General features: G+C 37.6%; 5 protein-coding genes across 7 annotated transcripts in view; 2 read left to right on the plus strand and 3 right to left on the minus strand.

Moving 5' to 3' along the window:
* The window catches only part of LOC144204434 (cell surface glycoprotein CD200 receptor 1), a 3,973-nt gene extending 1,359 nt beyond the window's left edge, over positions 1-2,614 (plus strand). The window contains exons 2-6 of the mRNA XM_077728432.1: positions 1-188; positions 860-1,114; positions 1,217-1,313; positions 2,198-2,234; positions 2,343-2,614. The exon at positions 1-188 is cut by the window's left edge and continues 118 nt beyond it. Of these exons, the coding sequence (XP_077584558.1) occupies positions 1-188; positions 860-1,114; positions 1,217-1,313; positions 2,198-2,234; positions 2,343-2,414 (649 nt within the window). The 3' untranslated portion in view covers positions 2,415-2,614. The remainder of the gene's footprint in view (positions 189-859; positions 1,115-1,216; positions 1,314-2,197; positions 2,235-2,342) is intronic.
* A 1,822-nt stretch (positions 2,615-4,436) lies between these two features.
* LOC144204409 (OX-2 membrane glycoprotein) lies at positions 4,437-10,766 on the minus strand. Its single transcript, XM_077728396.1, has 7 exons — positions 10,622-10,766; positions 10,301-10,425; positions 8,773-9,093; positions 7,616-7,948; positions 5,647-5,931; positions 5,442-5,543; positions 4,437-4,964 (listed from the first exon to the last, which is right to left on the minus strand). Exons 2-7 carry the CDS (start codon positions 10,386-10,388, stop codon positions 4,957-4,959), a joined length of 1,137 nt encoding a protein of 378 aa, XP_077584522.1. The 5' UTR covers positions 10,389-10,425; positions 10,622-10,766; the 3' UTR covers positions 4,437-4,956.
* A 252-nt stretch (positions 10,767-11,018) lies between these two features.
* Positions 11,019-14,840, minus strand: LOC144204528 (dynein regulatory complex subunit 2-like). Its single transcript, XM_077728576.1, has 3 exons — positions 14,791-14,840; positions 13,929-13,989; positions 11,019-13,838 (listed from the first exon to the last, which is right to left on the minus strand). Exons 1-3 carry the CDS (start codon positions 14,838-14,840, stop codon positions 12,414-12,416), a joined length of 1,536 nt encoding a protein of 511 aa, XP_077584702.1. The 3' UTR covers positions 11,019-12,413.
* Positions 14,804-18,615, plus strand: LOC144204201 (Golgi pH regulator). Its single transcript, XM_077728020.1, has 14 exons — positions 14,804-15,058; positions 15,246-15,305; positions 15,371-15,474; positions 15,576-15,682; positions 15,764-15,865; positions 16,573-16,693; positions 16,773-16,853; positions 16,925-17,034; positions 17,102-17,190; positions 17,256-17,348; positions 17,426-17,521; positions 18,072-18,161; positions 18,228-18,293; positions 18,399-18,615. Exons 1-14 carry the CDS (start codon positions 15,017-15,019, stop codon positions 18,603-18,605), a joined length of 1,368 nt encoding a protein of 455 aa, XP_077584146.1. The 5' UTR covers positions 14,804-15,016; the 3' UTR covers positions 18,606-18,615.
* Positions 18,616-19,464: 849 nt separating this feature from the next.
* Positions 19,465-25,061, minus strand: pdzk1 (PDZ domain containing 1). 3 transcript variants are annotated; one of them, XM_077728822.1, is made up of 9 exons: positions 24,912-25,055; positions 24,623-24,724; positions 23,058-23,267; positions 22,772-22,985; positions 21,954-22,286; positions 21,690-21,886; positions 20,959-21,195; positions 20,587-20,892; positions 19,465-19,786 (listed from the first exon to the last, which is right to left on the minus strand). In XM_077728822.1, the coding sequence occupies exons 3-9, from the start codon at positions 23,262-23,264 to the stop codon at positions 19,733-19,735; spliced, it is 1,548 nt and encodes a 515-aa protein (XP_077584948.1). In that variant the 5' UTR covers positions 23,265-23,267; positions 24,623-24,724; positions 24,912-25,055; the 3' UTR covers positions 19,465-19,732. The 3 variants fall into 3 exon arrangements, with proteins under 3 accessions (XP_077584948.1, XP_077584946.1, XP_077584947.1); XM_077728820.1 differs by lacking the exon at positions 24,623-24,724 and having other exon boundaries at positions 24,912-25,061; XM_077728821.1 differs by having other exon boundaries at positions 24,623-25,048.
* Positions 25,062-25,585: the final 524 nt, after the last annotated feature.

Here is a 25,585-nt window from a genome sequence, read left to right on the forward strand (position 1 = left end):
AATCAGCGTGAGAACCGGTGAAAAGTCCGACACATGCAACGTTGGCATGTGGTCCCTGAAAAACGCTTCGGAGTCTCGCTACTACCTGAGCATCCCGGAATTTTCTGAGCAGTACGTGGGCTTGTACAAGTCTGAAATGGCTTTCGATGGAGGAATGCACACCTGTAATATCAGCTTGTCCATCACAGGTGACTTAGAATTTGAATAAGTTGCGGGGATAGTTATTTTTCAACAATGCTCTCGAATTCTTGCTTAATTACTTCATTTTCTTGGGCTAAAATGTAACATTTTTACTCCCTTATTTGCAGACCAATCAGATTTGAGGTCCAACTTTCATGGTTTGTTCCACACTAATTTGACAGAATCTTGTCAAAGAGTATTAGAAAACAAATGTTTAAGACTCACACACATCCATAACTATTGAAATTGTGTAATCAAAATAAATGTGAAATGGTTTGCCTCTGCATAGTTGAAACTTATGGCATAGTCAAAGGCAAAGATTCTAGCACAGGGCATATGACTCAATGGGAAAATAATTATTTTTAAGAGGGTCGAATGAACAATTGATCAAATTCGATGACTGCCTTAAAAAGGTTTTAAAAAAATAACCCCTTTGTTATTATAATATGTAACCATTTTCTTCATTCATTGCAACTACTAGAAGGAATACAATGACTGCCTTTTGTATTGGCATTTTTACCCATTAAAGGACAACTTTCAGCAGTAGTACTTTAATGCATGCCAATTTTAGATCAGAATTTTAAAAGGTATTTGAAAAAAAATTAAAAATCCAAAGAGCCCTGTCATGAACATCAATGTGAACTGTAATACAAGTCTATTTTATTTTATTTTTTTATAGTGCCTCCCCGTATTTCATCCTGGCTGGAGACACGGGAAGATGGCACGCTAGCTATTTGCAAAGCCGAGGGAGGAAAACCAGCCGCAAATGTCACTTGGCGACACGTCTGCAACTCGTCGTCTGCCGAAACCAGAAATGCTTCCAATTACGTTGAAAGCCACCTGAAACTGCAAGACAACGATGGCAACGTCACGTGTGTTGTCAAGCATCCGTTCTGGTCAGAAGAAAAGATCTTGGTACCTGTACGCAAAACAGGTGTGTGGCAATGACTGAGACATACTGCCATTGGATTGGACGTCTATTGTCATCAGTGGCACCCACTATTTTCATGGAAAGGACCTTTTTTATCTTCCTCAGGTCTTTCTTTCATCATTTCGTGCATTCTCCCAGTCATTTGTGTTTTAGTTGTGCTGGCCACATTATTAATGTTCATATACAAGATGCACATGCTCAGGTGAGAATTCTCTTAATTTCTATTAGTGATATATGTTTATACATTTTAATGTATTTCATCTCATTTTTAAATAATTATATCATGTGTTTTGAGATCATTTTAATGCCTTCTTTAGGATATATTTTAATTTATTTTCTCTTTTTTTTATCATTATAGTATGTTATATCTATATATATATATATATATATATATATATATATATATATACATATACATATATATATATATATATATATATATATATATATATATATATATATATATATATATATATATATATATATATATATATATATATATATATATATATATATATATATATATATATATATATATATATATATATATATATATATATATATATATATATATATATATATATATATATATATATATATATATATATATATATATATATATATATATATATATATATATATATATATATATATATATATATATATATATATATATATATATATATATATATATATATATATATATATATATATATATATATATATATATATTGGATTGGATTGGATTGGATTGGATAACTTTATTCATCCCGTAATCGGGAAATTTCTTTGTTGCAATAGGAAGAGGGTGAGGATGCAGGAATAGGAAAGGCATTATACACAAATGGGTACTTAATAGTAAGTTAATAAATAAATACATGAATAAATATATAAATAGGTAACTGTGTTGGTGAGATATATATATACATACACATACATATATATACAAGCACATCTACACTGTATCCGAATTCAGGAGGTCCTAACCCACAGCCTTTTTTGAGTTAAAGAGCCTGACGATAACAAAGGCAGCCAATGAGCTAGTTAATGAGTTACTAACGTTTAGTCATCCCCTCCCCTTTACAGACGCTGTGTACTGTCTAACCGGTCTAAAACTGAGCAAGTAGGTCTTTTTCGTCTGTTTTGTTCCTCTTGAGCTGAAGTTTCTTTTCCTCTTTGTGCACATTTTGATTTTCACACCTATTGTTGTTTGATTTATTCCCCTCTGTAGACAGAGACCAGCGAGGAAGTGGAGCCTTATGCCTGCTACATTCAACGTGTGAACTCCATTTATAACTCATGATATATAAAAAATAAATAAAAAGCAGCACTTGTGTGAGTGTTCGTATTATGTCATAAAGGTATTTTTTCATCCACTTGAGGTTGAGAACACTAAGAAATTGGAAGTAGAATACATGCCTATTGTTATTATTCCATGTATGGTCATTTCTGATATGTTGAACATAAATGTTACTAAAATTAAATGAAATTCTTGCTGTGTTATCTTATGAAATTAAAAATTAAGCATTTTTATATTTATGGTAATATTTCTTTGACAAGTGAGGCCTACATGATCCAAAATAGACCGGACACAGAAGCACATTAAACTTAACAATGTATGGAACCAATTTATTTTAGATTGAACATCTAGCACCAAAACGACTGAAAAAAATGTAAATAGTACATCTAAGGATGAATAAATTGTATTTATTGTTAAATATGATTTTATGTTGTTTATATCAAAAATAGATTTTTAATATAGAACTCAGGTAATAAATACAGAAAATAAAAATATGTATTTGCAACAAGGTGTTTGCCCTCATCTTATGTCGGCATGACTTGGAAATGACAATATGAAATAAAAATGAACATGTGATCTTGTCACAAGACGATGTTATCAGTATAACACAAGTACATCACGTCCTGTTTTGAAGGGCTCAATTGCAAAGTCATTGTGTGATTAGCACAAAAAATACGGATCTTTTTCTTTTGACTCATCAACGAACGTCATGAGGTCAACCCAATCCAGAAGTGCTTTCAAAATAAGTGCAGGAAAACAAAACCTAACCACACTCACCCTATCTAACTGACCGTCTGTCTAACCCACCTCCTACCTATCGAGGTGACAACCCTACTTAATCTATCCATCTACCAAACTGTCCTTCCGTGCATCTGTTTGTCTGTCTTTCAGTTTGTGTGTACATCTCTCTGTCTTTCTTTGCATCTGTCAACCTATCTATGTCTGTCTGTCTTTTCACTTGTCCACCTGTCCATCCATGGAACTATCTATCCATCTACCTACCTATATGTCTGTCTGTCCGTTCATCCGTCTGTCCGTCCATCCATCCGTCTGTCCGTCCATCCATCCATCCATCCATCCGTCTGTCCGTCCATCCATCCATCCATCCATCCATCCATCCATCCATCCATCCATCCATCCATCCATCCATCCATCCATACATCCATACATCCATACATCCATCCATCCATCCATCCATCCATCCAGCTATCTATCCATCTACCTACCAAGCTGTCTGTCTGTCCTTTCATCCATCCATCCATCCATCCATCCATCCATCCATCATCCATCCATCCATCCATCCATCCATCCATCCATCCATCCATCCATCCATCCATCCAGCTATCTATCCATCTACCTACCAATCTGTCTGTCTGTCCTTTCATCCATCCATCCATCCATCCATCCATCATCCATCCATCCATCCATCCATCCATCCATCCATCCATCCATCCATCCATCCATCCATCCATCCATCCATCCATCCATCCATCCATCATCCAGCCATCCATCCATCCATCCATCCATCCATCCATCCATCCATCCATCCACCCATCCATCCATCATCCAGCCATCCATCCATCCATCCATCCATCCATCCATCCATCCATCCATCCATCCATCCATCCATCCAACCACCCATCCATCAATCTCTTCCATCTGTTTTCCACAAGAGGGTACTGTTGTAAAAGACAGCTCTGTGTGTCGCTCTGTGCCAGGCATGTACAACATGAAGCAATTATAACACACATTCTCCCCATTTCTGTGGACATGAAAAAAATTAAGCATGTTACATAACATCAGTGTAACATCTTGTTTGTGTGTGTGTGTGTATATTCTCCCAAAATAATGGGGAAATCATTATTGAAAATGGACCTCATTAACTGTCAATAAGGACAACAGACGTCCAAATATATCAAATAGAAAGAATGGAATGTGAAGTCTTCTGAGTAAAAATGTTCTGTTGAGAATGAATTATCCACATAGCCCCAAATAAAAACAGATAAGCATCTGGCAGCCACCTTTGCCATTGACAGTGGAAGTTTTTTTTTCTTACTCTTTTTAAGGGACACAAAGCTACCTTGGATAAAAACAAACCTTTTTATCATACATTTATTATCTAAGCATTTCATCATCTTCAGTAACAATGTACATTGCCAGTTTGCCCTTTATTTGGATTACAGATGTTCTTTGGAGGACAATACAACAGTTCACATTTTGTCTGTAATTCTCATGAATAGGATAATTGCAGGGTCAGCGTAGTACCAGTAAACTTTATACAAATCAAAACAAGTGTCTGTTATATTTAAAATGTTGTAATATAAATCCTTCTTGGGTTTATATGCAAAAATAATCATGAAAAATATGTTTTTATGATAATTTCTAGTGAAAAATCTGAAATTATACTTTGAATATTTAGTGTTTGGCTAGTTTTAAAAATTGCATAAGGTGTTGATCCTAAGGATAACGATTACCATCCTGGGGAGGTATTAACGTTGCCCCTCAATGCCGAGACGATATAAACTGTGGGATGTCGTTGAGGTAATCAGTCAGCTGCAATGGAAAGTCAATACATAGAATAAAATATACTTTGGATCATATTGAAAAAGTTGTGTTTTTAAGGATATTTTTGACCAATCCCATCTTCCATTGAAAATACAGTGGTACCTCGAGATACGAGCTTAATTAGCAGCCTTTACCGTTCGCTGTATGCTCGTATATTAAAATTTGTCCCGTATCTCAAGATGAATATTTTCCTCATATCTCAAATAAGTCGGGGCACTCATATGTCGAGGTACCACTGCATCGAAATGTAGATACCTCCAGCTAATTACATCATGGCGTTTCTATGTATAGTTTTAGTGATTTAGTTCTATTTTGTTGGACGTAATTGAGTAAATTACATTCAAGAAAGTCACATAAAAAGGGCATTAGTTACTTGAACAAAGTTGTTACTTTCTGCCCAGTTTTGTAGGCAGTTTGATTTTAGTCAGTGTCAATGAATCAAAGCTTTAAAACCATTAGACTGACCTTCTTTGCGCAGGAAACACTTCCACAGACAGAAGCAGAGGGCCAGCACCAGCAGAGCTGCCACCGTAGTCACTGAGATGAGAATGGCTAACGCCGTCCCGACTAAAAAGACACAACACTCTTTTTCAGTGCCCATGACGGCGCCAGACGATGGAAAGATCACTATCAATGGTAGCTAATGCGAAAACAACAACTTCCAACCTACTTTTGGTGTTCATGGACACCGCGATGGGCGCTTCGAGGCCCTTGTGGTGCACCAGACACTTGACAGATACGTCCTTCAGCAATCCGGACCGTAGGGTGAGCGTACTGATCACCAGCGTGGTCCCGTCTTCCTGCGGCAGCGTGGTAGTGACGGGCGGACCCACCGTGCGATTGTCGCGCTCCACGTTCCACGCCATTTCTACCGGGGGCCGCGATACGGCGCTGCAGTTGGCCTCGATCACGCCGGCTGACGTGCTCTTGTAGCTTACTTGAGGTTTGGGTAGCGCTGGTGGAAATATGACGAGATGACCATATGAAAAGATGAAGCATTCTTAATGACGCTTACAAAGGAGCAGGACTACCCAAAAATGGACTCAAATTTTACGGTTAATGGCTAAGGATATATTCTTTAAATTCCTTTTTTATTAAAACAATTTAATTTATGGGGCGGCCTCGTGACCGAGGGTTCAATTCCAGGTAGTGACCTTCCTGTATCATACTATTTTATACGTTTTTATACCCTTTTTTACACTATTTTAAGTGCAACATGTAATTTATGTGTCTGCACATGATTCTGAAGGGTGAAAACAATCCAAATGCTAATTGCAGTTCAGCTAGAAACACCTACTGTACAGTAGAGTGGTGTTCCTAACAAAAGCACATGTGTTTTACTGAAGTAGCGAGCAACCAGATCGGAGACAAAGCACACAAGCGCACCACTGTGTGCTGACAACACTGACAACAGTCATGCTCGCCAACATTGGCTCTGCAGCGCTTACAAAAGAAGCCAAGGAGATAAGTTCAACATTCTTGCTTAAGCCCCAGACATGTCCGAGGTTTGCAAAGCAAGGCTCCCCACCTTTGCAATTATATCATTTATTTCTCTTCATTTTTTCGGCATGCGGCACATCTCACACGCTTTGTGTGATTCACATGGTTTCCGACTTCAAAGCGTTCCAAAAAATCCAAAATTTACAGAAATTAACCTACATATACCCTAAAATTAACAGGAAGTCATTCATTTCCTGAACCGCTTATCCTGGCATGGGACATGGGGGGTGCTGGAACCTATCCTAGCTAACTATGAGCACCAGGAGGCCAGCCAATTGCAGGGGAGAAGGAGATGGACAACCATTCACACACACACCCATACCTAGTGGTAATTTAGAGGGATCAACCACCCTACCATGCATGTTTTTGGGATGTGAGAGGAAACCAGAGTACCTGGAGAAAACCCACGCAAGCCCAGAGGGAACATGCAAAGTCCACACAGTGAGTATCAACCTGGGATCCAAAAATTCCAAGAGATCAACAAGGGCTGGCTCTAGAGGTCACTGTGTAGTTTGTACATTTGTCAAGTGGTGGCCCGGGGGCCAAATCTGGCCCGCCGCATCATTTTGTGTGGCCCGGAAAAGTAAATCATGAGTGCCGACTTTGTGTTTTAGGATCAAATTAAAATGAAGAGTATAGATGTATATTACATTTCTTGATTTTCCCCCGTTTAAATCAATAATTGTCATTTTACAATCAATTTTTGCTCTATTTTTAATTCAAAAATCATTTTGTAAAGTCTAAATATATATAAAAAGGCTCAAATAAACATTGTTTTAGATCCAGTTCTTTTAATCCATTAATAAAAAAAAATCTAAATATTATATCTAAAATGGTCCGGCCCACGTGAAATGAAGTTGACGTTAAAGCGGCCCGCGAACCAACCCGAGTCTGACACCCCTATTCTAACCACTTGTTCACCTTCCAGTAAAGTTCTAATCAAGAAATTATTTTTGAAGAAACTACCCATTCATTTCCACTTTAAATATGTCCAAAAAACGTAACTTACTTTTAATATTCATTACTATTATTAAATTGTGACGATAACTGCAAAAAAGTACAAACAATCTGATTAATTGGCGAATTAATCGCCTGATTAGTCGATAAGGTCATTTCTTGTTAGTTGCGGCTCTACTCACCATAAGTTGAAAGGCATACGGTGGAGCTTTTGGGCCCGTCCACCCACGTGGTGTACACACACGTGTAGCATCCTTCGTCCCGGATGGCCACGGGACTTATGGTGAGCGTGCTGACCGACAGGGAGGCGCTCAGCCACACCCTTCCCTGGTAGGCGGCTTCTATCATGGGATCACCCTTGTCGGCATAGGTGGCCACGTCCGAGGAAAGCGCGCTCGGCGCCTCGGCGAATTTCCAGGTGACCTGCTGCACCTTCTCAGGCAGACCGTAAGAGCACGACAGGGTCGCCGTTTTCCCGCTTAACGCTGTTTTGTTGCCGTTGGAGGTCACCGATGCTGCGGACACACAGTATTATAAATAGAGGAATAATAATTAGGGAATTATGAATAGTATTAACATAACAAAAGTCTTCTTTTTTTGAGAGCTGATGGATTCATGTAGAAATTATCCAAAAATATAATAAATTAAAAATACTAATACAAATACAGTGACAATCTACAAATTAAAGAAATTTGGTTAAAATAAAGATGTATGTGATTAAAAAATAAAGACAAACTGACAATGAGGAATGTGTCAATTAGGCTTTTGGAATGAAATAAAAATACAATGAAAGTATAAAATTTAGAAAAATGATGAGTGATTGTCCAAAAATTAGTGTACGCTTTGCAATTAGAATGTAAAAAAAACTTTTAAAATTCATTAATTATCTGAACCGCTTATCCTAACAATGGTGACAGGGGGTGCTGGAGCCTATCCAAGCTAACTAAAACTCTCAGAATTATTTTGACAACATTTTTACGTTGTTAGTAATCAAGGAGTATCAATGAGAAAATCTGTGTAAAAGTGTGCTATTGGCGGGCCACCAAATTCAAGGTCTTCCCTACCCTACTGCTCACAGCTATCTGGGATAGGCACCAGCACCCTTGCAACCCTTGTGAGGATAAGCAGCACAGCTATCTGAGATAGGCACTAACACCCCTGTAATATTCGTGATTATAAGCAGTACAGAAAGCAAACTAATAGAAATTAGGCGGGTCTTTTAAACTTGAGGTGATAGGCATTGAAACTATTTTGGATAAGTCATTCAATTCCTTGCAGTTTAAATGGATTGGACTCCTATAGTAATAGTGTCAGTGACTGGTCTTAAAGCACGACTCACAAGTGACAGTCAGGCAGGTGCGTCCCTGTTTGACTCCAGATTGGACCATGTCGAAGACGCAGAGGTAGCATCCTTCGTCCCTGAAGCTCACTCTCTGGATGGTGACGGAGTAGGTGTCTTTGGAGGACGGCGTGAGCTCCACGTGCTGCTGGCCGCTCAAACTATCTTTGTTGCCCGGCTGGTAGCTAAGCAGCGTGCGGTTGTTGACGTCCAGCCAGTGCATGTGCTTGACGGTGTCACCTCGGTCCTTGGCCAGGGCACACGTCAACGTGAAGGGCTTGCCCACGCTGGCCTGCACTCGCTCAGGTGCTGTTACCTTCCCTTGGACACACATTGGGAAAAACAGTATATATTTAATAAAAATGCTGAAGAATGTTTTTTTCATTTAACTCTTTGACTGATACTGACAGTGACCAAACCATTTTGAATTGGAGGGGTGAATACATAAACTTTCACTACCATTATAACCACTTGGTACAAGAATTTATACATTTAACAACTATACATTAAAGGCATATGGGAAATACAATAATAATGGCGATAATACTATCAAATTTAGATGTAAAATATCACTTTATAAATATGAAACATTCATATTCCACTTGGAACCTGGGATCCACTATTTTATGCATATATATATATATATATATATATATATATATATATATATATATATATATATATATATATATATATATATATATATATATATATATATATATATATATATATATATATATATATATATATATATATATATATATATATATATATATATATATATATATATATATATATATATATGTATATGTATATGTATATGTATATGTATATGTATATGTATATGTATATGTATATGTATATGTATATGTATATGTATATGTATATGTATATGTATATGTATATGTATATGTATATGTATATGTATATATATATATATATATATATATATATATATATATATATATATATATATATATATATATATATATATATATATATATATATATATATATATATATATATATATATATATATATATATATATATATATATATATATATATATATATATATATATATATATATATATATATATATATATATATATATATATATATATATATATATATATATATATATATATATATATATATATATATATATATATATATATATATATATATATATATATATATATATATATATATATATATATATATATATATATATATATATATATATATATATATATATATATATATATATATATATATATATATATATATATATATATATATATATATATATATATATAAAGCATTAAAAGGTAAAATGGTTTGGACAGCTGATGTGTAAAATATGACATTAAAAACAAACAAACAACAACTTCAGAGTTTTATTGGTTCCTTAACTATGAGTCTATGTATATTGAATTTTTTTCTATGTTAGGAAAAAATAAATATTAACCTATTTTAAAATTCAAGCTTTGACCCAAAGAACAGAATTAAAAAAAAAGATCAATTTACCTTGTACTTTTGCCACCAGCAGAAGGAACAAACACACCTGCAGATATTTTCTGCAGGATGGCCATATCATCATCATTTTCATCTTCATGATTGCTTTTCTAACAGGGAAGACCGAGGTCTGCAGACTGGAAAAAAAAGCTTCAAAATACAACTGTCCATTGTTTTCTTCTATATATAAAACAATAAATGCTTAAAATTGCCAGTTGGAAGGTACTTTGTGTCAGGAATATTAGTGAGTCTCGTTAAAAGTTGACCAAAAACTATATACATGGAAAACTAATAAATAATGTGTACAGTAAGCATTAAAAAGAAGCCACTCACCTCTTTTAGCGTAGAGCTGATTTTCTAACATGGCACAGAGAACAAGATGAGGCGTTTTTTTCTCGACTGGGTGATTTCAATAGTGAGGATAAAGTGTTGGGCAAAAGGGTGAAGCTCCACATAGCAGTGAGGTGGAGTTGGTAGATGGCAGACGTCTATGTATAATACATACATATCGTACTAGTACTTTAGGCTGTGAACTCGAGCACTCTCTGCTGGTTCAGGCTCAACATTTAAATAAACCCTTTCAATTTAGTAGCAAGAAAAAACAAATTATAATGGTTAAACTGGAAGAAAAAAAGTTTGGTCATGAGGGGTAAAGCTATATATATTAAAAAAAAGGTTTTGATGGTATTAGATTCGTACAGAAGCATTTCATACATTTATTGATTTATATTTATACCTAGAACAAACATCACACTACAGAGCAAGATAAGAAAGAGCATGTTACATTAAAACAGGGGAAGAGAAAAAAAAATTGAAATAATAGATTACAATAAATTTTCCAAAATTATTGGCGAATACCAATAAAATAAATCAAACTTCACAGGCTCAAGTACATTCTATGCATTGTTGTTTAACATCGTTCATTAACGACATCCACACTGCATTAAACTCTTGTGCTTTACCCTTAATCGCACTACAAGATATTTTTTGTACAACAAGTTTTTCCTGCTACAACTAAAATTTGGTTTCCAACCAAATCTATCACCATTGCATTTGATTAGGCTCAAACCTATGTAGCATTTGTTGAACTAGTCTTTCTACAGACAAAAGTTACATTTACTGCAACCACAAATTAAATTTTATCGATACGATTTTTTTCTGCCACCAATTCAAATGTATCTTATACAAATCCCAGATATATTTTGTACAACTACAAGCTGTTTTTGCTACAAGTTATTGTTTGTACAACAACAAACTGCACCTATTGGTTAGTCTTCGACCCAGTTTGCTTCCATAGCCTGGATAATTAAACCACCGGATTAAAGTTAATCCTTTATTTCATCTACTGTATTTCTACAAATACGAGTTATATTCACTTCAACTAGAAATTATATTTGCTACAGCTAATAATGGAGTTTTAACAAAAACTATTTTGGTACAATTGCAAGTTGCTGTTGCTTTTATTTTGCACAACTCCACGTTGCATTCCACCAAATTTACCTCCATATAATTTAGAGAGATTTGGTTCTTTAAAATATAGGATTAGAGCTAAGTAATCCTGTACATTTTTTAAAGGCATTTACAACAACTGCAAATTTTGCTATAACTACAAATTTAGTTTTCAGTTATTTTGGAGCAACTCCAACTAAAATGGATTTTATACAACTACAAGTTGCTTCCGCTAGAATAAATATTACTTTTCTATCAAAATTACCTCCACAGATGTAGAGAGATTTACTTTGTTGTGACAAAGTAATTGGTAAATTAATATCTAGTTTCTAGATAATTAGATATTAGCTATACTTATTATTTAGATTATTTATCTGTTTGTTTGCTTTTGTTATTGTTATTTTCTGCAATTTCCTGCTTATTTATGTTGATTAATTTATTAGTTATTGCTACTATTTATTAATTATTATATATTGATTCTATATCTGTTTGTTTGTTGGCGTGTTGTTGTTATTTGAGCACTTTATTATTTATTTATGTTGTTGACTACTTATTTATTTATTAGTTATATTGCTATTTCTTTCTCTGTTTGTTTGTTGTTATTTGTGCACTTTGTGATGAAACTTTAAATCTGATGATGCTTCTTAATGACAATAAAAGCATTCAATTGAATTTACTACCAGTTGTCTGCACTCTGATGGATGGCAAGTATCCTAACGGCGTGCACTCCCTCGATGACACATTGGAATGGCTTGGTGGTATTTTTCTGCTTGACGGGAGCCATCTTGACCAGAAGAGGATTGAACGCACCTTTGTGGGTATCTGACTTGATGGTTTTGATTTGGCAGCGGTGATCCTTGAGCTGCTGTAGCTGTCGTTTCTCCTTCCTCAAGTACTCCTGGCGCCGCTCCAAGACCATCCGGTGAATGCGCGCAACATTGTAGCGATTCATCAGCTCGGGGAATTCGTAAGCAAGCGACGGCTCGATCAATCCCTCTGCGGAGCGAAGGGTGGCTTCTTCTGAAGCCCACTGCTCCTCCATCTGCATGGCCTCGAGATGACGACACATTTCGGCCACCTTAAGTAGCTGGGCGCCTTTGGCGATGACCATCCTCAGGTTGTTGGTGGCGGAGTGACTACGCATGCTCACGTGGTGAATCATGGTATGGACGGACACACGGTTGCGAGCCATTCGCTTTAGAAGCATATGGATCTTGGCCTTGGCTTCATTCCTGGCCGCCGTCAACTTGCCCACCATGCCGGAGTTGTTGTTCTCGGTGGCCTCCAGGCGAGCCTGCACTTCAAGTACAGTGTTGTAGAGCGTCACCCCCTTCTTGGAGGTCGTCAGCGACACTTGTTTCTTGGTTTCCATGGTCTGCAATTTCTCCAAATCTTGGAGGTAGCGTTTCTCTGCCTTCTGATTCTTCAGGACCTTCACGTTCTGGTCCAGAAAGCATTCCTCTACCTCAAAGGCCTTCCTCTTCTCATAAACCGAGTGACCCTCCATGGGTTCGCTGTAGAGCATGTGGACAATAGCCAAAGATTGCTGGTGGTGCCGCTCTAGGTGCACTACCGTGTCCTCGAAACCCATGCGGGACTGCAGGAAATAGGTGCCCATTTTTTCACTCAACAAATCCAGATTGTGGTCCCAGATGTCATGCCCAGTGTTCCACTGCTGCTGCAGGAACATGAGTCGCTTCTCCTGCATGGCGCGTAGTCGCTCGACGTGTTCACGGTGCAGGCGCCACATCTGTGCCGAGAGAGACTCCACGTGCTGGACATCGCAGGAGAACCTCTCCACGGCATGGTTTAAGTCATGGTTCCGTCGTTCAAAGGTACGCCGGAGGGCCTCGATCTCCTCCTTGAGCTCGTTGCAGCGGATGGTGCGCAGATCCACGCGATAGTTGTCCTTAAGCTTGATGTCGTTGAGCACCATGTTGGTGGTCTCCTTCTTAAGAGCATCTCTTATCATCTTTGGCCGTAGGGCGGGGTCTTCCCCTTTGCCTTTGCCCTTCCCTTTCTTTTTAGGCATCTTGGCTTCTTCGTTTCGTCGATTTCGAGCTGCAGTCAAAATGCGCCACTCCAAATGGTTGGATTGGCACTGGAAAGGGAAATTGGCAAAATGACATCAGTCATTATGATGCATCAGAGGCCCAATGATGCGTCTTTTGCATGATGAAACCATTTCAACCCTTGCTGATGACAGATTCCAGTGAAGTCGTTGTTCCGAAGTTATATTTAACACATTATGACTGTTAAGGAATGATTGCTTTAATGTCAGTTGTTGACATCAACGGGGGTAGATTGCAACTTTTGTTCTTAACCCATCTCCTTTTTTGGTTGTCTTTCAATACATTACATACTTTTTTTTTTTTTTTTTTTACAGCAACTGGCATTGACAGGGAGAGTAGCCTCAGACTAGTCTGTATTTTCCAAAGGTTTTTTTTTCAGTCTTACTGTGTTATTGTTCTATTTTCTGTTTCACAAGGTTTTGTTGTCTTGTTTTCAAATGTGGACCTTCTGTCTACTTGAGAAAATTCAAGAATTTGCAATTAAAAGAAACCTTCTGCCCAGACTTCGGCCATTTTTCATCTGTCTTCTGGTTGCAAGTTTCAGAGTTTCAGATTTAGACATTTTTATGAACTTTTTCTTTATATAACTCAGAAAAAAAGCACTCCCACAGAAGACTTGTACATACAGTGGTTGGTTACCAAATACACACAACTTGTCCCTCAAGGGAAGGGAAGTCTCTTGCACGGTTATAATTTTAAAACACATTCTAGTTAAGCACAATGTTATTGTAACATTGTAATGAACACACTCAAAATGAGAGCTATTGGTCTCAGTCCTGTGACAATGTGACGCGATTAGTACTGATCCAATATGGCTACTCTCCACACGCATCGACTACAATCACAATTCTGAGTAACAATGCTTGTATGTTGCTTAAACCGGGCTAATATACATTAAATATTTAAAAACTAAGATCTAAAGTGTACATAGAAATTGCAGATATAAAATTTTAATACGGGAATCGTGTACATTTTGAATACGTCATAGACCAGCGCCGGAAAATAGCCACGAAGCTTTTGTGGTGACGCATGATGTAGACGACCCTTGTAACTTGACGCACTAACGATAACACCTTATTCAAAATGAGTAAAATAAACATTTTTCATTAAGAAGAGTTGTTGCTTCTTGGGCCAACATGATCTAAAAGTCTCCCCGTGTCCTAATTCAGAGAATTGGTTGAATTGACAGCCGATCAATAGACGTAAAATGTCGTTTTTGGTGGATTCCGTCATCATGTTCACCTCACAGGTACTGTCACTTGCCAAAATAGACGATCCTTTTTCAGCTTCATCTTTCAAAACAAATAAAATAATGTTCTATGTATCTCACTGCAACAAGTTACCTCACTCAATCAAACAACATCCAATTTTAAAATTGTAATTATGTAATAATTGTCATTAAACTGTGCCTTTCTTCATATTATGGTTGATTTAAGGTGTTGTTCTTTGGATTTGGCTGGCTGTTCTTCATGCGGCAGCTTTTCAAAGACTATGAGGTACATTCAAAGTTCTGTATGCAGAATTATATGCATAATTACGATGTTATTCATGACTATTTCAGGTACGACAATATGTGGTGCAGGTGGTCTTCTCTGTCACCTTTGCCTTTTCTTGTACCATGTTTGAACTCATCATTTTTGAGATTCTGGGTGCCTTGAGTAGCAGGTATAGCCCATATTTGTCTTTTTAGTCAAATCTTGCCAATTAGAGTCATTTTGCATTACCCATGAACTAAAAATGAATGATTTTAAAATTATGTTCCATAGTTCCCGATACTTCCACTGGAAGTTAAATCTCTATGTGATTCTGCTGGTTCTCATCTTTGTGGTGCCTTTCTACATTGGCTACTTTGTGGTTAGCAATATTCGCCTGTGTAAGTTTGCAAGGTCTTTTACTTTAACATATGTGATTCACACACTGTGTATATAATATATGTATTTTGGGGACATTGCAGTGCACAGACAGAGGCTGCTGTTTGCGTGTATGGTGTGGTTTACCTTTATGTATTTCTTCTGGAAATTGGGTGACCCTTTCCCAATCCTCAGTCCAAAGCATGGTGAGTTTTTTTCAAGTTGTTTTTTTGTTGTTTTACATGTCTAATCCTTTTTTCATGGAAGAGACTAGCGGCAAAAATCCAATGGGAGAGGTGTTGACCTACTGTATTTGGTTCCCTTTAAGCCGCATTTGTCAGATAAAAAAATGATTACTGAATTGAGGGTGCGGCTTATGTGCGCATAAAAAGACGACATGCGCAAAACTGCAAGGTGACGAAACGCCATAACGCAAGACTATGCAGCCGATACCGTAATTTATTTCAAAATAAAGAAAAGATAAACAGATAAAACGCTAAACAATACTGATTAAACAGTGGAATAGTTCCCACTTGCCTAACTTTAAAAAGTAGGTCACAATAGCAAAGCTTAAGAAATTGAAGCTCACTCTACATTGACTTCCAAGTCCTTTCTGAACTCAGGACTATCATAGGGTCATCATTCAGGGTGTCCCTGACCTAACTGGGATAGGCTCCAGCATCCCCCCAGAACCCTTGTGAGGAAACTTGTTCAGAAAATGAATGAATGAATACTATAAGGTAGATGGATTGAACACACCTAAAGTGTCACCATGTTGTTAAGCAAAATTATTGAAGGAAACTTGGAAGAATGATGGTAGGTAGCCTGTAAAAATACATATGTAGCCTTATGGTTCAAAGGAAAGGAGTAGTGTTTTATTATCTGAAAATTACAGTAATATTTGTTCTTTTAGGCATCCTCTCTATTGAGCAGCTGATAAGCCGTGTTGGCGTGATAGGAGTCACATTAATGGCTCTCTTGTCTGGATTTGGTGCTGTCAACTGCCCTTACACATACATGTCCTATTTCCTTAGGTAAGTCTAAATTAGTAGTAGATTTTTATTTTTTATTTTTGGGAAAAAAAGCTTGATTTTGACCATTATCTGTTCCAAGGAACGTCTCAGACAGTGACATCCTTGCTTTGGAAAGGCGGTTGCTTCAAACGATGGACATGATTGTCAGCAAGAAAAAACGGTCAGCGAGAATTAACTCTCTAATCACTTGGAAAAATGTTGTTAAAAATCTTCTGTTAACTTAATGCGTAGCATCGCCATGACGCGAAGGCAGATGTACCAACGTGGCGAAGACCAGAACAAACAGACGGGCTTGTGGGGCATGATCAAGAGCGTCACTTCGTCGCAAACGGGCAGTGAAAGTATGTACTGTTTTGAAGGCAGAAAAAAAATGGCCTCCACTAAGTGCGCTCAAATATTTTTCTGCAGATTTGTCTCTCATCCAGCAGGAAGTGGACGCCCTGGAAGAGCTTAGTCGACAGCTTTTTCTCGAGACTGTTGACTTGCAAGCCACCAAGGTTTGCCACACATGACTATAGCATCATTAGTGTAACTATATTTTGTAACTAATGTCTTTCTCCAGGAGCGCATTGAGTACTCCAAGACGTTCCAAGGAAAATATTTCAACTTCCTGGGATACTTCTTTTCCATTTATTGTGTGTGGAAAATATTTATGGTGAGCACACAAGTGGCGTATGCTGGATTTGTACGATGTGGTTGCAAATGTGGATGTAATTGTGTGTCTAAATGAAGGCCACCATCAACATCGTCTTCGATCGAGTGGGAAAGACGGATCCGGTGACGAGAGGCATTGAAATTACCGTCAATTACTTGGGCATCCAGTTTGATGTAAGAGTACAATTCATGCTCTATTTGTTTCAGTTCATCCCATTCCACATGTTTTGACAATGTAGAAAAAAACCCACATTGATTATGAATGTAAACATGTATTTTATTCATTATGTTATTTTGGGGAAATTTATACGACACAAAACTTTTGGTATATTAATTCTCAACAACTAGTAAAAAAAAATATATATATATTTTGCGTTGCTTATTTTTTGGCTGCATTTCTGAACTAAAACACAAGTGAAATATCTGACAATTCATCTTTAAATTTAATTTTCAAATGAATTTGGATCAGGTTAAACTAATAATAAAATGACTAACAAAAACACTCATTTTAAATTATTCACTAAATTAAAATAAAATTGTCTAAAGTTTTAGTTCAAATGAAATAATTGATTTCGCTAAGTAAAAAACGATTTTCTTTAGATAAGGAAATTAGTTTTTTAGTATGTTTAACTTCTCTATTTGTAATTTCCATTGAGAGAAAATCCTTTCTATATCATCTGTGTCATGATTAATTAGTATTAATTTGTTTGTATTCATCTATCAGGTCAAGTTTTGGTCCCAGCACATTTCCTTCATTTTGGTGGGCATCATCATCGTCACATCTATACGAGGTTTACTCATAACTCTCACTAAGGTATGAAGTGGACACACAGGTGAGGTGTTTAGGGAAACTAAGTAAAATTGTGTTTCTCCAATACAGTTCTTTTACGCTATATCAAGCAGCAAGTCTTCAAACGTCATCGTACTGGTCCTGGCTCAGATTATGGTGAGTCCTTAACTTGTAATATATAAATTCAATCCAATTTGAACTAATATCGCCGTAGAGGGTAGTGAAGTCTTATTGATAGCAACGCGTGTGTGTTTATTTCAGGGCATGTATTTTGTGTCATCGGTGTTGCTGATGCGCATGAGCATGCCACTTGAGTACCGTTCCATTGTGACGGAGGTTCTGGGAGAGCTACAGTTCAACTTTTACCACCGCTGGTTCGACGTCATCTTCCTGGTCAGCGCCTTGTCCAGTATTCTCTTCCTCTATCTAGCCCACAAGCAATCCCCCGAGAAGCACATGGCACTGTGACCCCCCCCCCCCCCCCACCCCCTACCAAAACCACCAACATGTTCCTGAATCAGGAATTTGAAAGTATTTTTGCCGTTTCTGCTACTTTTGACTTTTTTTTCTGGGGTAGGAACACACTGGAGTTGCTTCAGTTTTACTTTTTTTTCTCTATTGCTCTTTACTTTGACATTACTACTCTGTATTTTTTTTAGCATTCAATAAAAGCAGAAAATGATGGCACGTTTTTTTGAGTGTATGAGTAACTCACAGAGTAACTAAAAATTGAAAACTGAAAATGTTAATACGTATTAAAAAAAACAAGTGTATACAGCAGAACTATCAAATACTACAAATACTCTTTAGTCTATTACACCAGTCTTTACAGTCTTAAACAAACTACTAAACACTAATTTTGTATCAAAACTAAAAACAACACTAAGCAATGTTTTTTTTCCAGCAATTTACTTTTAAAAAAAATTACCTGTTGTATGTCTGTTTTTGGCTCGCCATTTTAACTTACCAAGACGATTCATTTGGAACACAAATCATCCTGTAAATTGGTTTTGCATTTAGCACTCTGCAAAACGTTCAATTATTTTCAAAGTAGCGTGCCCAATTTATTTTTTCATCAGTTCTTGCAAGCAGTGTAGACGTATGACAAAAACAATTCAATAATATTGAGCTGTGTATTTTTGTACTTGTCACTTATAAATGCCTTGAAGAAAAAGGGTCACAAAACCTGAAAATTCTCTTGACCCACTATAAAATATGATTTTGGACATTTGACAGCTCTAGTATTGCCTACAGGCATTGACTGAACCCTCTACCTTAACACTTCTCTAAAATGTCATAAACTAAAATGAAATAAAGTACTAAAATGTTAAAAAATTCGTTAAAATACCATTTATTGTATCCACGGCATCATTGATAAGCTTATATTTAAAAAAAATCTGAGGTTCTTGCATATTGGACGCACTTGCAAACATTATAAATGACTTCATACGTTTGAATTTACTCAAGAACAATACGTGACTATCTGAAAAATCAAATTAGTTATGTAAACGTGTAAGATGAATCAGTTTACCAGAAGTCTTTTTTTGTCCTTTGATGGTGATTATTGGGAATGTTTTAGGTGGTCATGTTGCTTCTTAAAGTCTGTCATCCATACTATGAGAAGATGAAGATGAAGACATAGATGAGGTCTGCAAGGAGAGAGACAATTTGCATTAAGCAGGGTTGCTAGGAATCATCCACTTGCCGTATTTTACGGACTATAATGTACTGCAAGTCATTTGTTCCTATCTTTCAACATTGAGTTTATTGCTTTATTTAGTGTGGAGTTGCTTTGCATAGCAAAGCAGTCCACATTATGTTTTACAGTGGGCTTTAAAAAAAGGCCTCATTCATTTGCTATGGAAAAAATTTCAATCTTAAAATAATTCTACTTGTCCTACAGTCAAATTGAAGTACTTCAAACATCAAAACATTCGCAAAATCAGGGCGCACCAATGTAATCAACCAATTCTGGACAAAAATTGATAATTTAGCACCCATTTTTGGTCTACAAAAACATGTCCATTAAATCCTTTTGATTTTCATCTAAAACTTGTAAAAAAATACTCATAAATCAATAGTTCATGATCCAGCTAAAACCAGTTAGTGACCCAAAATTGACTTACTGACAACAATAGGCATTCATTTTATATAAACTGGGAGGACTGTCTTTCAGAAGTATTGATTACGATGGATGCCCGATTCATTTGGATGTCTAAAGAGCAGCCAATCAATTAACAAGGAATTAATGGGAAAATACCCCAAATTAGTATGCGTGACTGAAAAATTTCTGAAGGTGACAAACGATCATTGGCTGCCATCTTCATGGGTCAAAAGCATTGGACAGCAATCACTGTCAGTCAATGGCAGCCAATTTTAAATATATTGAAGTAATTAAAATGATTCATATTCAATTGTGCAATGTTGTCTGAACAAGTAAGTCATTCACCCGCTCTTTGGCTGGCAGCTTAGCACCCCAATTTTCGCAAACTGAAGCATCGCATTCCTGATTTTGGTTGTGTACTTGTGCCCGCGACGTCTTGCCAAGGAGCTGCCGCGTAATGGGCGTAGCCCTGAGCTTGAGCCGCTCGTAGATTTTCTTGGTAGCCACCAACATCTCCAACTCGTGGCCCGTGGCGCGGATCAACTCCACCACCTCCTCGTGGGTGCAGCACTCCACGTTCTTCCCGTTCACCTCCACCACCACGTCGTCATCCTCCAGGCCGGCGACATCGGCGACCCCGCCCTTCACCACCTGCGATAGAAGACTGCAGGTGAGGTGGTCCGAAATCATCCTCGTCCGTTTTTCTTTCCGTCTTACCTCTTTAATGTACTGTCCGAAAACCCCTTGGATGCCGTTAAGATGAAAACCGAATCCTGCAGCCGTCTTCTCCATTTTGCACAATTTGGGTTTGAGCTCCATGTCTTCCTCGGCCTCAGTCTCCTCAGAATGCGTGGGCGCTTTGTAAGAGTTGTTTAAGTTGGTGGCTTCTGAGTAACTGGGTGGGAAAACAGTGTCCTTCTTCTCCTCCCAGTAGAGCATGGGTGACACTTTGCCCTAAGTGGATAAGAACAGACATCTGCTGAACTGCCACGATGAAGCCATTATTCAACATCAAATCAATCATCAATTGATTCGCAGTTCTGACGTCGAGGGTTCAATCCCAGGTTGGTCCTCATTGAATAGAGTTTGCACGGGTGTTATACACGGGGTTGCGTTGATTTTTTCCGGGTACCCAGGTTTCGTCCCACATCCCAAAACATGCATGGTTGGCTGGTTGAACACTCTAAATTGGCCTTAGTTATGAGTGGTTAGTGAGGATAAGCAGTTCGGAAAATGAATGATTTGTATTTATACGTATATATGTTAGGGTTGGGGTTGGTGTTGGGATTAGGGTGAGAAAAAAAATTATATAGAAACATTTTTTCTATATACATTGAGAGTTTAGACTCAAACAGACTTCTACTAAAATACAAAAATAGGTCGTTTTTTTTCATTCATTCATTTTCTGAACCACTTTATCCTCATGAGGGTCTCGAGCGCTATCTTACCTGATCATACATGAGGCCTGTGTAGTTGTCCACCACTAGGAGGCAGCATTTATTGCCACTCTGCCTGATAGCATCCACCACTTGCTCGTGAGTGTACGTGTTCACCTGTTGCCCGTCAACAGCCACCAGTCTGTCGTTCTCCAACAAACCTCCACGCTCAGCCGGGCTGCCTCGGTCAATTGTGCCGATCACATGACCTGCACGGACCACCTCGCTGTCAGACGGGTTTGTTTCCGCGGTGACGATAGAAGCCAAAGCACTTGCCTGTCACATCAGGTTCCTCCAGGAGCAGGAAGCCGTATCCGTCGGGCGCTCGGGTCAACTGCACGATGCGCGGTTGGAACGGAAGGCATTCAGTGGTGGCAGAACCAGAGCAGATCTTCTGGTTCAGATTGCGGTAGTAGAGGTCAGTCTCGGCGTCGCAAAGTAGGAACATGAGGTTCCTGCCCGCCTTCTTGACTTTATCCACCACATTCTCGTGGGTGTCGGTTTCGACGTTTTCGCCGTTCACTTCCAGGAGCCGGTCGTTGGTTTTGACGCCGGCGCGGTCCGCCACGCCGCCCGGAACCACCTCGGTTACAGATACGCCTTGCTTGCCTGAAAGTGGATCACGGTGGGTTCCTATAAAATTTGGTGGTGCGACTTATACTCAGGTGCATTGTGTAATGCGTTATTTGGGGTACCACCACAAATATGGTCGAATAATCATATTTATAGTGCGGAAAAAACGGTGCTGTATTTTCACGACTATATGGCGCATCGCATTTAAAGCCGCAGTGTCAGTAACAAGTGATATTTCTGTTTTTGACACACACAATGGACGCACCGTTTTTAAAGACGTAGCCAGGCATGGCAAAACATACAGCAGCTTAAACATACACGTACATAAAAGATAGCATCTCTGAGGGTCAATTTTAGTTATTTTAGTTAGTGTGCTTCCAGAGAAGAACAAAGCAAGCATTTGCTTAAAGTCGAGAAATTGCGTTAATATCTCAAATTTCAGAAATGGCTTGTCTAAATGTGCTGTTTAAAAGTGAACTTTGAAGAAAAGTTCAGATGGAGTATTTAAAATGATGTGTTACCTTTTACTGAACGAAGAGAGAAGCCATAGTCTGACCCGGACTTAACCAGGTAGCACAGTCTTGCTTTTGGAACCTGCTGGCCAACACCGTTGACTGCTGCCATTGGTTGAGGATTTTCCAGGTTCACACCCTGCGACTTAGCCTGCTTGTAGGAAGCTTCGTCTAGAGTCTGGAATGCGACGGTGGCCCCGCTGTTTTTCACCGACTCCACCACCTGACCCAGTGCAGCTGAGGTGTAAGACTTTCTTAAAAAGGATAACTACGTGGCAAAAACGGACTCACTCGCCTCTGAATGGGTAAGACCGTCGACAAATTTGCCGTTGACTCTGAGAATGCGGTCTCCGTCTTTCATGCCGGCCAACTCCGCCGGGCCTCCCATCTCTAGGCAACGGATCAGGTGACCCTCCTCGCCGTGCTCTAACCTCAAGTAGAACCCGAAGGTGTGACCCGGTCTCTTGGTCAGGGAAATCACTTTTGGCTTGTACACAGCCATGTTCTGTCATACAAAACAGTGATATTATAAATTAAGGTCACTCTTTAAATCTTTAACTCGTTGGCTTCCATTGACGGCAATAGACATGATAATAATATTTCCTAAGAAAAATACTCTGAATACAATTCTTGATGCTATGAAACTCATGGAAGGTTTATATTATTTAGATTTTTTTTTTTTTAATAAATTGATTAAAAGAACTGGATTAAAAGCCCGGAATATTCAGTTTTTTATAGATGTAAAACAATGTTTATTTTAGCTTTTTTTAAAATATATTTTTAGATTTTACTATAAATGATTTTTGAACAAAACCAGAAAAAAATTGATTAAAAAATTGCAACTATTGATTTAAAAGGGGGAAAATCAAGACATTTAATATACATCCATACTCTTCATTTTAATTTGATCCTAAAACAGAAAGCCAGCACTCACTATTTACTTTCTCGGGCCACACAAAGTGATGCGGCGGGCCAAATTTGGCCCCCGGGCCACCACTTTGACACATGACTCAATGTATCAATACTTTTCCAATTACATTTCCCACCCACAACATATAAGTATTGATACTTTTTGATACCTTTGACAACTTTAAAGTCTACTAGTGACAGCATAAGAATAAAAAAGGGCCACACGATTGGACGTCTATCACTGTCAATGGCACCAAAAGATTAAAAAAAACCTACAGTGCTTGTTTCACCGTGACAGTTACTGCTTAATCGCATTTCTTGGTCATGACTCAAGTTAAAGTCAGGCAGTACTTTGGACTGTTTGCCACTGTCATCTATTTTGTTGGATATCAGATATTTTTATTGTGGAAAAATGGCATGCATCACAACTAATCGGTCAATGGTCAATTTCTATCAAGAATTACACAATAAGGACGCAAGTGACAGGAAAGGATCATTAAAATAGCTAAAAAAAACTAAATGACATTTAGATAAAATAGTATTAGTAAAAGTATTGAAGCATAAAGAGCGTAAATTTCTTCGACTCGGTTAATGGAGTAAATGTTTAAACTGGAGTTCAAATCATTATGTTAATTCATGAATTAAAATTAATTATTACAAAATATTGTATGAGTTAACGTTGATGCCTGCATTTGCATTTAATAAATACGAACTAAAAGCATGGAGGGAATACATAAGTGACTCTAAGATTAAGAAAAACATAAAATGGGGAAAGTTCGGGTATTTTTTGACAGTTTTAATAAGTGTACTTGTCAAACGCAAATTCAGCCATCAATGGGTTAAGTGACCATTCCAAGCAGATTCTATATTTTGACCGCGATTTTAGCCAATCCTTTCCAACAAATATCAAGAATATGATCCATGTTTTAAAATAAGAAATAGACAACTCACCACAAGTCACGGTTTTTTTGCTCTTTTGCCGTTCCAAAATCAAGAACTCTCAAGTGACGACTCGTTTTTTTCCTCTCTTGAAATTACAGGACGAAGGTGAACCTAAAGGTTGAGCTATTTAACTACGGAGGTTAAAAGGAGTGTCTTTGCGGACTTCTTGGAATGAATGTTGGATCCATAAAGTCGCACTAAGGTTAGTCACGCAAGTTGCAAAATGCAACAAAAAAATGCAAACGACAGATAAGTGCTAATTGTGACGATTGGTGTTTGTGTATCGTTAACCTCGTACCTGCAACGCCATATGATCGTTTTCTGCTCTGCAAGATTAGAAGATAAACGGGGACAACAAAGAAGCACACACGGTTCGACATCTGAACTCCATTTCTATACTATATACCACGTGTGTGTCAAAGTGGCGGCCCAGGGGCCAAATCTGGCCCGACGCATCATTTTGTGTGGCCCGGGAAAGTAAATCGTGACATCATGTGCAGACTTTCTGTTTTAGGATCAAATTAAAATGAAGAGTATAGCTTTTAATTACATTTCCTGATTTCCCCCCTTTTAAATAAAAAAAAATGTCATTTTTTAATCAATTTTCCTGTGTTTTTATTTAAAAATCATTTTGTAAAATCTAACAATATATTAAAAAAAAGCTAAAATAAACCTTGTTTTAGAGCTATAAAAACAGAATATTCAGGAATTTTAATCTAGTTCTTTTAATCCATTTATTAAATATTTATTAAAATATCTAAATATTATTTTCTAAAATGGTCCGGCCCACATGAAATCAAGTTGACGTTAAAGTGGCCCGCGAACCAACTCAGTCTGACACCCCTGCTATTTACATACAAATGCCTATAAGTAGTTGCAGGTTACGAAACCATCTGGCAACAAAGCACACACGGTTCAACATCTGAACTCCAGTATACTATATTGCTATATAGGCGTACTTCCCTCTACTTA

The sequence above is a fragment of the Stigmatopora nigra genome, chromosome 11, assembly GCF_051989575.1.
Source record: "Stigmatopora nigra isolate UIUO_SnigA chromosome 11, RoL_Snig_1.1, whole genome shotgun sequence".
Classification (NCBI taxonomy): domain Eukaryota; kingdom Metazoa; phylum Chordata; class Actinopteri; order Syngnathiformes; family Syngnathidae; genus Stigmatopora; species Stigmatopora nigra.